This window comes from Elaeis guineensis, chromosome 5 (assembly GCF_000442705.2).
Source record: "Elaeis guineensis isolate ETL-2024a chromosome 5, EG11, whole genome shotgun sequence".
Taxonomy (NCBI): Eukaryota; Viridiplantae; Streptophyta; class Magnoliopsida; order Arecales; family Arecaceae; genus Elaeis; species Elaeis guineensis.
The window spans coordinates 38265796-38277831 of NC_025997.2; the positions used below are offsets into that span (position 1 = coordinate 38265796).

General features: G+C 36.9%; 2 protein-coding genes across 5 annotated transcripts in view; one reads left to right on the plus strand and one right to left on the minus strand.

Annotated features, from left to right (window-relative positions):
* Positions 1-5474, plus strand: part of LOC105045358 (hexokinase-3) — a 37362-nt gene extending 31888 nt beyond the window's left edge. The window contains exons 7-9 of one of the 4 annotated variants that reach the window (XM_010923608.4): positions 48-175; positions 4797-4878; positions 4973-5474. In XM_010923608.4, coding sequence (XP_010921910.1) covers positions 48-175; positions 4797-4878; positions 4973-5323 — 561 coding nt within the window. In that variant the 3' untranslated portion in view covers positions 5324-5474. Of the gene's footprint in view, positions 1-47; positions 176-998; positions 1118-4796; positions 4879-4972 lie in introns of those variants that run through there. The other 3 variants (XM_073257902.1, XM_010923609.4, XM_019850896.3) reach the window with 3 other exon arrangements.
* A 563-nt stretch (positions 5475-6037) lies between these two features.
* On the minus strand, positions 6038-11827 carry LOC105045359 (uncharacterized). The gene is made up of 4 exons (XM_073257903.1): positions 11690-11827; positions 10568-10669; positions 6614-6746; positions 6038-6454 (listed from the first exon to the last, which is right to left on the minus strand). Exons 1-4 carry the CDS (start codon positions 11825-11827, stop codon positions 6207-6209), a joined length of 621 nt encoding a protein of 206 aa, XP_073114004.1. The 3' UTR covers positions 6038-6206.
* Between the last annotated feature and the right edge of the window lie 209 nt (positions 11828-12036).

Consider the following 12036-nt stretch of genomic DNA (forward strand, 5'->3'; position numbering starts at 1 on the left):
GCACTTTTTCAGCTGAGAAATATTATGACAGACCTTTCTAGCTACAGGGTTTTGAAAAAATGATTTCAGGAATGTATTTGGGTGACATTGCAAGAAGGGTGCTTTATAGGATGGCACAGGAGGCAGATATATTTGGAGATGATGCTTACAATTTGTCAATACAATTTATCTTTAGGTATGTGACTGGTGGTGTACCATTACATTAAATCATTGAATTCTTTTTGCACAAGATCATACCTGCAGCTTATTCCTTGTCTATGATTGACACTTCCACCTAATTGTATTGCTTTTTTGCATATTCTTTTAAGTTTCTTTGCTAAAGATTTTATATGACCATTCCAGGGGAAAAACTGTTTTCCAATGCCGTTTGTATGATTACTTGCGACTGTTTTCATGCTTATTACTTGACTATTTTCATGCTTATTTTCTGCTTGCATTTTTAAAAACATAATATGGCCATTCTTTGAACTATTTCAGCGTGTTGTTATTGAGAAACCCCATCTGATCATCGCTATATTTACTCTCTCTCTCTCTCTCTCATCTCGTCTGCACCACTCTTTGCTTACATGCTTCCATTTAAGGCATATTTTTGTGTTGGGTAAATTACAATGACCTTGCTCAAAGTTTGAGGTAATTATAGATTCCCACCTAACATTTTGGAAATATATATTTTACTACCTAACTTTGCCATATACATGATACCTAACCCGCTATGAATATTTTTCTGTTAAATAAACTACCAATCTATTTGATAATTTTTACTAATATCATCACTATCTAATTTATGTGAGTCTTAAAATATCTTATAATTTTTTTATTCTTCAAATTTTAATTTTTTATATTTGATCAGGAGGTTGTGTTTAATTCTGAAATGTTAGGTGGGATCATGTAATTACCCCAAACCTCGAGAGGGGTCACAGTAATTTACTCTTTTGTTTTATACAGTGCTGTAGTTGCATGTTTCCATTGAAGAACCTTTACACCATCTTTTTTTGAAGCCTGTAACATAGGTATCAAGTTATGTTCGTCACGTGCAAGGATGTCAAGTCTAAGCGGCTGTTGTGATGCCTAGCTATACTGTACCTAATACATATATACGAGACATTCTCTCCATCTGGTACATGACCTTGAATCATTAGTATTTAATAGAGCAGTTATTTGTCTAGGTAGAATAGTTTGGCCTTGTTTCGCATCTTCACTTATGCCTTCCCTGGTGCATAGCTGATATTTCTTCTAGCATGAGTGGTGTTAAATGTACTTTCAGAACTTTTTCTTAATAATTAGTCCTTAATCAACAACAAATAGAATGCCATATTTAATTATTACTGGATAAGAAGTTCTAAAATTATGGCAGTGACAGATGAATTCTTGTGTCTAGCATGCTATTATTGTTCTTGCTATTTTTATGATTCGCACCACAAGTGCTATTTCTATGTTAGTCAGCCCTAAGCTTGTTGCTTATGATTCCTCATATGAATTTCAAACTTGAGGTATTGTTTTTAAAGATGGAATAATGTGCATCATTTGCTATTATGAGGGTCACGGCATGTCGTGTACATGGCCATGCTGCAGTGATGATTCTGTCAGGACAATGCCAAGCATATGGAACAAGTGATAAAAACATGTACCCCACAACCCTATTTTCCTTCTACTTGTGGGCAAAGGCATCGTAATAATGAAAATCACGTTAAAACATTCAAGAGATACAACATATGCATGCACAAAATCAGGCTCCAACATCCTCCCCCTAAAGTGGGTCAAAAAGGGGGAAAAAAGAAGAGAGAAGGGGAAAAACTATAACATGATGGTTCTTGTACAGAAGTTACCCAGGAGGAAGAAGGAAATAACTATTGATGTGTAAAGACCTTAACATGATAGGGAGATCAATCCAATAAGGTAAGGATTTCTAGCCAAATGATGATCATTGTTGTGTGCATGGATACCAATGGATTAGACTGATAGTGACATAAAACATATTTTGTTTTCTATGAAGAAGTAGTGGGGTATCAAAATGAAGATAGGAGGAAGCGCAGAGTGAGTAGTTGTCCATATAATAGGAATTTTGAGATTGAAAAATTAATGTCTTTTTTGCGGGGTTATCACATTTTGTCCTTAACATGGAAACCACCTCAGTAAGAAACAACGGGTGAGATAATTTTGAGTTCTGTGGAAATGGAAATGAGTTTATAGTTTATTTTAGTTGTATTGCAGTCTATCTTGGGACTTGGATGAAATTGGTCGGGGATTTCTTGAAACTTGTATGGTTATGACTTATGATGTGTACTATTATATCTGTAATTCCTGTCTTTAGCTTATTGGCAAGAATTTCTATTTGTTTGAATAATATGTTTGTGCATTGACATATTTATAATATTACTTTATGTAACCATTTTGGTTAAATTTAAGAAGCATTATTTAGACAACTTTTATAATGCATACCAACAAAAGATTATTTTTCTAAACAAAAACATATTTTGCTTAGTTCCCATGTTTTTGATGATTTAATTGATCCCTTCATAAATCATTTTCAAGTACCTATCAATTTTGGCTTGAAAAATAAATGGATGACTTGGAAAATGAAAAATATCTTGGCTACAGGCAAGGCAAATATGAGTATTCTGAAACTGAACTCTCAAATGTTGAAAAAGCAATAGATATAAGAAAACCATGTATGAAAGAATAGTTGGAATGACTAGGCTTGATTGTCCAAGGAGGAAGTCCTCATTTGCAAAGAGGGTGCACTTTCTATGATGTTTATGCTAAGAATTCAGTGGGAGAAGGCATAGAGAGAAGTTTCGAGGATATCATATTGTCCATGCTTCATAACCAGTGAGAATGTGTGCTTGGTCGCCAAACTTTGAAGAAAAGATTCAACGAGGATATCATATTGTCTATATGCTTCATAACCAATGAGAATGTCTATTAGTAGCAAGAAAGAACAAAGTACCCATTCATATCATATAGTATTTACAATATTTACTGTTGGTGGATTATCAGCATTGAAAGTGCTCCATGCAAAGTCATAAGTTCCATTGATTCAGCTGTCAAGTTGAGACGGCTGTTGAACTTTTGAGGTGAATTTCATTCATTATCAACTCTACCTGCTTGAACAAATAGAGTTAAAAGAAACACGAAAGTTCAAATTATGGTCAATAAAATATATGCATGTGCCGCAACTCAAAATGTGCTTGTGCATTTAGTCCATTATCACAAAAGAAAATATGTAGTGATTTTGCTTGACTTGGAACGGATAATTGACATGTGGAAGATAGGTGGTGCTTGCCTGAGTTTTACATAATTGATCTGGTAATGAGATGTTCAAGACCACCATCATTAACTTGCAGACAAGTTGTAACCTGCTTTTATAAAACCCTATAGAGATGAACAATGATGTGACTTCTCTCAGCACACAATTTCATAATCATCATAATCATAACCATTTAGACTTTTCCCGACTAATTGGATCAAGTTTACAAATCCTTGTTGCCAAAGCATTCTTATCTCTGATGTTATTCCATGTTTCTGCTTATCCTTTCAAACCTCTCTCCATGTTAATTCCGGGCTTTCTTTTCCTTTCTTACAACATTCAACATAAACTACCTACCTCTTCTTATAGGAGTCTTTTTCAGATGTTTTTAGTATATATCCATCAGGGTTAACCAAACCATACTGAACTGGGCAGTTTGGGCCATACTAAACAAACCGGTCAAGAATGGAACGGTTTGGCCAGTCGAGACAATTTGGTCCCAAAAATAGACCCCTTGCCCCCACGACCCCTTCGAAGGCTTTGACCCTTCATGTGTTCTTCCACCCTGTCTCTCTCCTCCCCCTCTCCCACCCCCGATTCCACCATGTTCGACCAACTCCACGACCGGACAAAGGTGGTGCCCCCCCACCCCCCTCTCCCTCTACCCTCTCCCCTCATTCTCACCATGGTTGGAGCTTCGAAGCTCCAGGTACTATCGAAATAAGCCCTTAGAGTACGGGTGCAGGGATAAGTTTCTGAGGAGTTTGGAAGTGCTTGTGCTACCATAAACATAAGATTCTTATTACTGAGGTCAGAAATACCTTTTTTTTTTTCCACATATAGAGGGAATTATGTTTGTTGCTTGGTATTAACAAAGTTGATATCTTAGGCGCTAGAGGTGCCTTGAGGAAAGATGAATATTTCACTACAACTGGGCATTTACTAGATAAATAATCCAGTGTAATCTCAGGACCTCACTGCATGGACCGTGGAGAACTTATGAATGTTTCTTTTGAAAGATGTGTTCATCTGTGTTACCAGGGATTTGAGATGCTAAAATGGTGTAAATCAAAGGTATCCTTTTATTCATGGTGTTATAATAATGATAATTAAAAATGTATGTCACTACATTGGATCAGTGGGTGGTATTGAGTTCTTTGTATCAAATTGAAAACTATGAAGGTAAGTGGGTAGCTGCTATTATGTTTCTTCAGTCTTAAAACTGTTGTGCAGGCATAGAATGTGCATTAATCTTGGAGTGCATTACAATTGTAATTTCGGACCCCTTTGCAACAATTGGTATTGATACAAATGAAGCTATGCTCATGTTTTTGCAGTCCATCCAACAAAAGCTTTTGTGTAGGTTTTATATATATATATATATATAATTTTTTATCTGGATTTTACTGATGTTGTATCATAGTAATCAATGCATTTTAGCATGTTGCTATTAAGTTATAAACATTAGCATTTTTTACCATTTTTATCATCTGGTTTCAACAAATTAAAATTTTTTAATCTTTCCTGATTTCCCTTCTCAACAATCTAGGACACCCTTGATGGCTGCCATGCATGAGGATGAATCTCCTGACTTGAGAGAAGTCAGAAGGATCCTGACAGAAAACCTGCTGGTATTTTTATCAGTTAAATCAGGGTGTTGTTCTTTTGCATGCATCGCTGATAATATTCGGTTTCTAATCTTTTCACTAATGGATGTTACTTCAGCTGCCTCATGTTTCACTGAAGGTACGAAGGCTTATAGTAAGAGTGTGTGACATAGTTACCCGAAGAGCTGCCCGATTGGCTGCTGCAGGTATTGTTGGAATATTAAAGAAAATAGGACGTGATGGGAGCGGTGGAGTTGCAAGTGGAAGAACTAAAGGCACACCAAGGAGAACGGTCGTTGCGATTGAGGGGGGTCTTTACGCTCATTATTCCATGTTCAGGGAGTATCTAAATGAAGCTGTTGTGGAGATCTTAGGTGAGGAGGTTGCCCAAAATGTTGTTCTCAGAGTTTCAGAGGATGGATCAGGAATAGGAGCCGCTCTCCTTGCAGCAGCATATTCATCAAATTGATAACGATTCCTATAAATGTGAAATGTGTCTTTCTGTGCAAATGTAAAAAAAAAAAAAAAAAAAAGGTTTCATATTATAAAGTTGGTGTTCTGCAGTATCTCCGGGCCTCTTGTGGCTTTCTTACCGTGTCACCTTGAGCATTTCGCCTTGTAACGTCAAATCCAAATGACTTGCTGAAGGTCAGGTTAGCGAGAGGCTGGCATAATGTTGGCATCCAGGTCGGAAAAGCTCAACAAGCCCTTGTATCTTTAGGAAGCGAGTTTGATGCAGCGGTAATTGTATATACTCGTTCTTGCGTCGGTGGTGGTCTTCTTTTTTGAGTCTGGTAGGAATGAAAGAAAGGGCTAGGCACTTACCATCAGTTTTTGAAGACCTCGAAATACTGGAATCTCTTTGGTATGGTTTACAACTATCTCTAACCCTCTCCTGCTTGCTACCCCCATCCCGCGAGTACACCTGCAGATCACAACCCCAAATAACATAAACCCAGCGGTATACTATTTAATTCAGCATCTCCGTGGGCAGAAATTACAGCTGAATTTTGGATGACCAGATATTGCCACCTGCAGTTCCAATAAGGGTTAGGCTTGCAGTCTTCATTCGCCTATGAGCTCAGGCAGGAAGATAGAAATCATCACGCATGCTCCTTTGCAGCACAAGTTTTACTAGGAATTTTCTGCAACGAAATAGATGCAAAATATAGGGAGGCCAGAATTATTAGGGTCGCAATTGATCGTTTTTTTTTTTTTATATATAAAAAAGTACAGCTTGATGCACTCAAGAGACATCTAGTCAACCACCATCGCTGCATACAAGCAAATGTAATGCTGAATCCTGCTGCTGGGTTACAAAATTTTAAACAAAACTATCATTATCACATCAATTAACGTCTGTTTTTGCCCTTCTTTTTCTCTTTATTCTGGAATGAAGACTTCTTCCTACCCTTATTGTGTGAATTATACTTGTGAACTTTCTTCAATGGCAGCTTCTTCACAGATAGGCTATTACTCTTTTTGACTCTGCAGGCTGGCTGAGGAATAACAGGCATCAGCATCAGATCATTGTCTTCGCAGGAAAGTTCACTAGTGGTCACTCTAATTGTTGTAGTGCCATCTTCATATGTCTTTGTTTCTTCATGAGAAAAATAATAGCACAAAAAGTCAGAATCCTATTCAACAGGGAAAAAAATCATGATGGCAAAAAAAAAAAAAAAAAAAAAGGCAAATTGGAAAGAACTTCCAACAATTCATGATCACACTATGATATATTAATTTATATTTAGCAATACACCTGAAACTGATCCAGCAATGTCCGTTTCATCTTCTTCGCAATCATTGCCATCATCAGCTCCTGAATCAGAACCTGCTGGATTTTCTGAAGAAATAACTCTGCCATACAGGGCCAATTCTCTCTCTTGTTTCCGCTGCAACAAACAAAAGATCAATATTACAAACCGTACAAATGAGGCATGATAAAATTTTGCATGACAGCTATAGCAACATTCCCTTATTAGCAGAAACCAAAGACCTAGGCAGCCACCAGATTAGGGTCTCCAGTCAACGATCACTACTACAAAGAGCTTACGTCCATAGCATATTTAGAAGCAGGGAATGTTGAACCATGCCAAATCAACAAGTTCGGGCCATACTGAAATGGATCAGTTGGCTACTACCATGGTTAATCATATAAAAACAGTCCACCCCCCTTTGAGTGATACGATGGCTAAAATCCCTCCTCAATCACAGCTTCAGCTTTATCCCTTGAGGCCTAAACCCTAATCTGCATCACCGGTGCTCGAAAATGATGCAGAAGGATGACAACACCGCTGCCAACGAGGTTCTCAAAGCCCCAGGTAGGTCTCTCTCCCTCTCTCTCTCTCTCTCTCAAAACAACGCTCTGTGTCCTCCATGGAATAGGACGGAAAGGGAACAAAGCATATAAAATCTTTTTTTTATTTGCAAATTTTGAATTGAAGTCGACAAATCATTTACTGACCGACATCAGTTCGAAATTTGAAAATAAAAAAGAGTAGCTTGAAACACCACCGAACAGCATGGTGCAGACCTGTATTGTGCCAAACCAGTCACCGGTTGATACACCCTTCAATATCAGTTCGGCAAACCTTGTTTAGAAGGGTGACCTACAACATCTAACAAACAAAGAGTAACATCTCATTCAAACAAATAGATACTCTTGAATAACTGTGATTTTCATCAAATTTCCCAATTAGGCATTTTTAAAAAAAAGTTTGTCAAGATTAGTAGGAGAAAGCAACAATCCTTTTCTTGTAAGCTCATAGGGATCCATCTCAAACTTTCACATTGTCCGAAACTTCCACATTGCAGATATCATGAACTAAAATCAAGTAGGAACATATAAACATCTTTACTACTGCCATTGGGGATATCAGTTGCAAGCTGGTCAGCACCTTCACTCTGGTGTTCCCACTTTATGCTGTAAGCTCCAACTTTTCTATCTGGTTACTAAATCCCTTGTTATCTCCCTTACACGGTCTGGATTCTGTCATTTCATTTGCTACCCTTTCATAGACTGAGAATATATCAGAAAGAAAGTTATCTATTCTTCTGATTAGCCACTTGAGACCTCTTTAGGGCCATTGTTTTGGTCTTCGGAGGATCTGTACTAATTGCCATCCATAAATATGCTCCCACAGTCCACTATCATGCCAACCAAGCATTCTGAAAATAACCCCTGCTCCTGCAACTTCTTTCCTTGGAAAAAGGCCCTTCCGCAGATGGTAAAAATATTTATTTGGTATATCATCATGACTGAAGAAATTAAGTTTTCATTATTCCAGAATTAATCGGCTAGAAGAATTGCTGCATTACATATCTTAACCATTCAACTAATGCCAAAAATGGGGCGTCCTTATACCAGGATTTGCATGGATATTAGAACCTTTTTGGGCAAGGCCTTGGTTCAGGCCTATCATCTAAACACCAAACAAATTACTAACCATTCTTGCAGCGTGTAAACTCCAATATTCTAATCACTCTGCATCCTCAGAATACCATTGAGTACTTGGGTACACCATCTAGCAATGAAAGATGTCAAAAATGTAAGGTGTCAAAGTTAAACAAACATATTCACAAGGGCTTGATTCAGGCCTATTCAAAATAGGATCTTCTAAGCTCCAATACAGTCATTGACGATCCTCACCATCCCAATGAACCAATCATTTCACATGATCAAAAGTATTGTTAAGTACTTCGATACACCATTCAAAGAACAAAGATGTCAAAGATGTGAAGTGTTAAAGTTGAACAATATATTTGCAATGACCTATTCAGTATGTGTTAAGGATATTTTATCAAATTCAAATAGCATGATTGGATAGGAAAGCAAAGCATAAACTCCCATGAAAACATGAACATAATTCACATCATGACCTTCAAAAGGAGATCGGAAGAAAGAAAGAAACAAAAAGAACAAAAAGTATATCAACATGGATACTTGAAAATTCGCCTCAATGCTGAAATGCGCATCCAAAGTAATACCTCATTATAAGGAGAACCAACTTTCAGTCTAAGCTATTTTAAATGCTCAAGTAGCAAATGGACTCAAAGATTAAAAGGAAAAGCACAATCTTTCTTCATTTGTAAACCATAGAATAACAGATTAAGTACATTATAGATACATTTCTAGTGAGATTTAGGACCAGAAAACATTTCATTGATGCAACAATATGGACATGATGTCTTCCCAGCTATTTACTGCAAAAGCGAGCAAGCACAAAGTTGTTCTGGCTCATTAGATGAAGAGGGTCTCTTTTCTACATTTTCCAGCACATGGTAATTAACAAACTGCTTATAACACAACACCCACCACAAAACCATAAAAAACAAATCAGATCGTCCATTGATATAATGTTTTGGGTGACAGCTCATTCTTCTCAATAAGAAGCATCAAACCTCTCTAGATGTAATTTTTCATTAACTTCACCACATGTATTTATCTCTATTTTATCGTTATATATCTATCTCATTCAAACCCAGACGGCCAGACTCAAGATCATGCTTCAAAAATTTTTACTCTGTAATTAATGAAGCAGCACTATGACAATAGCAAAAATAGTCTGAAACAAAAGCAGTAGATGCTTCCTATGTGAAGTGTAAATAATCCATGACATGATATAGTTAAGGGTAGACTAAGGTTCAAGTTTTTAACATCAAGACGTACCAATTTTGCAATCAATGCTGTCCTAAGATGCTGAAATCTTTTTCAATCATCAAAGACTCAAAGTTAACCATATCATTTTACTTCTGAACATTAAATTTAACCCTTTCTAAAGAACTATCTTATCTATTCCTAATTTCTCATGGTATACTTGATTATTTACCATCACACAGTTGTCTTGAAGCATATAGACATTTCATTCATCGACTTTCTTAATAGGAGCATCTCCTTGCAAATTCACATGATTCAAATCATTAGTTTAAGAAACAAATATTGATCACCTTAGTGTATATCTTAAGTATCGATTTTCCAAATAGGATTACAATATTCATTGGGTAAGCTTTTATATGGTGCAAGCTCAGATGCCTGCAAAATCTGCCTACCTGACAAGCCTGGTTTGGGCTAATGATGAGAAAAGAGGTAACAGCAAAGAGAGCGGGAGAGAGTTTGGTTGGGGGGGTTCTTGGAACCAGGGATGACTTGATCATGCAATACTAAAAAAGAAACATGGATATAGGAATCCTTTCTTCTGAGTTGACATATAGCATCCCAATTTCCAAAAATTGCATAATCCATGGTTTCCTGTCCCAAATACTAACAACTTCTCAAGATCAGCACATGTTGGAATTCTCCAACAGATGAACAATGCAAGCAGTAAGCCAGCCAAACAAGCCCTACCTGAACTGACTGATTCAAACAAAGCTCACTTGAACTTACTAGCAACAGAACATGAAAGTATGCGATAATTATTTCAAATTAGAGATAAAAATGTTACTACTTCAATTAACAATGTAGTAATCATGGATCATATTATGATCTGAAATATGTCTGTCTTGTGACAACATTTTCTTTGGATAATACAAAAAGGTAATTCTCAAAATAAGGAAATTAGAAGTAAAAGATAAAATGCTACTATAAGAGAATCATTCTTTAATAACCAATAAAATCAACAAGCTAGTCAAAATACTCCCATTGTCAGACATTCTTTTTCAAATATAACTTATTACATCTAAGGATCTACAAAGGATATGCATGTGGGAGGCCAACCTTCTTACGAGCCTCAATACGCTTCAATCTCTCCTTTTCTTTCAGTTGTCTTTGAGCTTCTTTTCTCCTTTTCTTCTTTCGCTTGTGGAAGCCAGTAACAAAGTCCCTGTCACATTAAAATTTGGTTAAGAATATGTAGAAGAAAATAATCCTGCAAAATAACAAGTTGTGAAGACTTGCCTATCACATTCAACTTTAGCTAAGGAGATGACAGTGATGATGACAGTAGTGAACCTTAGTAAATGTTCTAAATTTTTGAATCTGCGACTATCAGACAAGAGGGAGGCGAACTTGATGATAATGATGTTTTCAATGTTTTGAATCTACAACTATCAGAGAAGAGGAAGGCAAACTTTACAAGTAACTCAACTGTTACATAATATTGAAACTTGAAACTTGTATGGAAAATAAATTCTCAATTAAAATCTGCTAAAGAGCTTTTGTGAGCTTCTTCATCTAACATTAAGGCCCCCTGAGAGAGAGCTTCAAGCCTTCAACCAAATCTTAACAAACAACAGTATATTCACATTACGAATTCATTCAAATATATATATATATATATATATATATATATATATATATATATATATATATCGCCGATAACAGGATCTATATATCTGTTGAGTTTTGGATGACAATCATACAATATGTTAGCTCCAAGAGAAGTAAAAAATTAGCAGCAGATATAGAACGAAGGTAAATCCCTAAATCATTGTTTTCCAGTTACCAGAAAACTGAAAGTACAACCCCTCGGATCGCCATGAAAAGAATCATTCCCAATAGTATAATAATTTTTATGGTAAAACTAGAGAAATATGTTCTCATCATATAATAACTCGTTTTTTCTTGGCTTTTTTTCTTTTAGTTCGATTTCTAACTGCCCATAAGAAGGCAACGCATTCACGATGGAGAAAACGACGTATATGGGGCATAGTGAGATCTCTAACCATCTTCCACCAGGGTTTCTCACGACCCATTAGGGTTTATATAGATATCTATACCAAATAGAAAAAGAACTAATTCGCAGGGAAAAAATAAAAAAAATCATGGAAAAACACAAGAAAATTACAAAAAAAAAAAAATTCTTTAAAAAGAAAAAAAGAAGCAAAGGGGGGGAAGGAGGTGCCTTAGCTCCTTGTCGTCGAAACCGACGGTGACGCCTTTGTTCCTGAGAGACCTCTTCTTGATGTGGCGCGGGACCGAGACCGTGGGGATTTGACCCACCACCACTCCCTCCTCGAACTCTTCATCTTCCTCCATCCCTCTTCAACGCCGCTCAGCCTCCGTCCCCTCGCAAAACGAACAAGTTTAGCTGCACCAGCGCCGCTTTTTGCGGAGTGTGAGCGACCGCTGCAAACTTGGTCGGGTTAACCAAGGAACAGTCGGAACCCAACCTAATGTAATTTGGCGTGGCATGGGCCACAATGTGCCGAGCCTCCATTGAATTAGGGCAGGGTACTCCATCCATA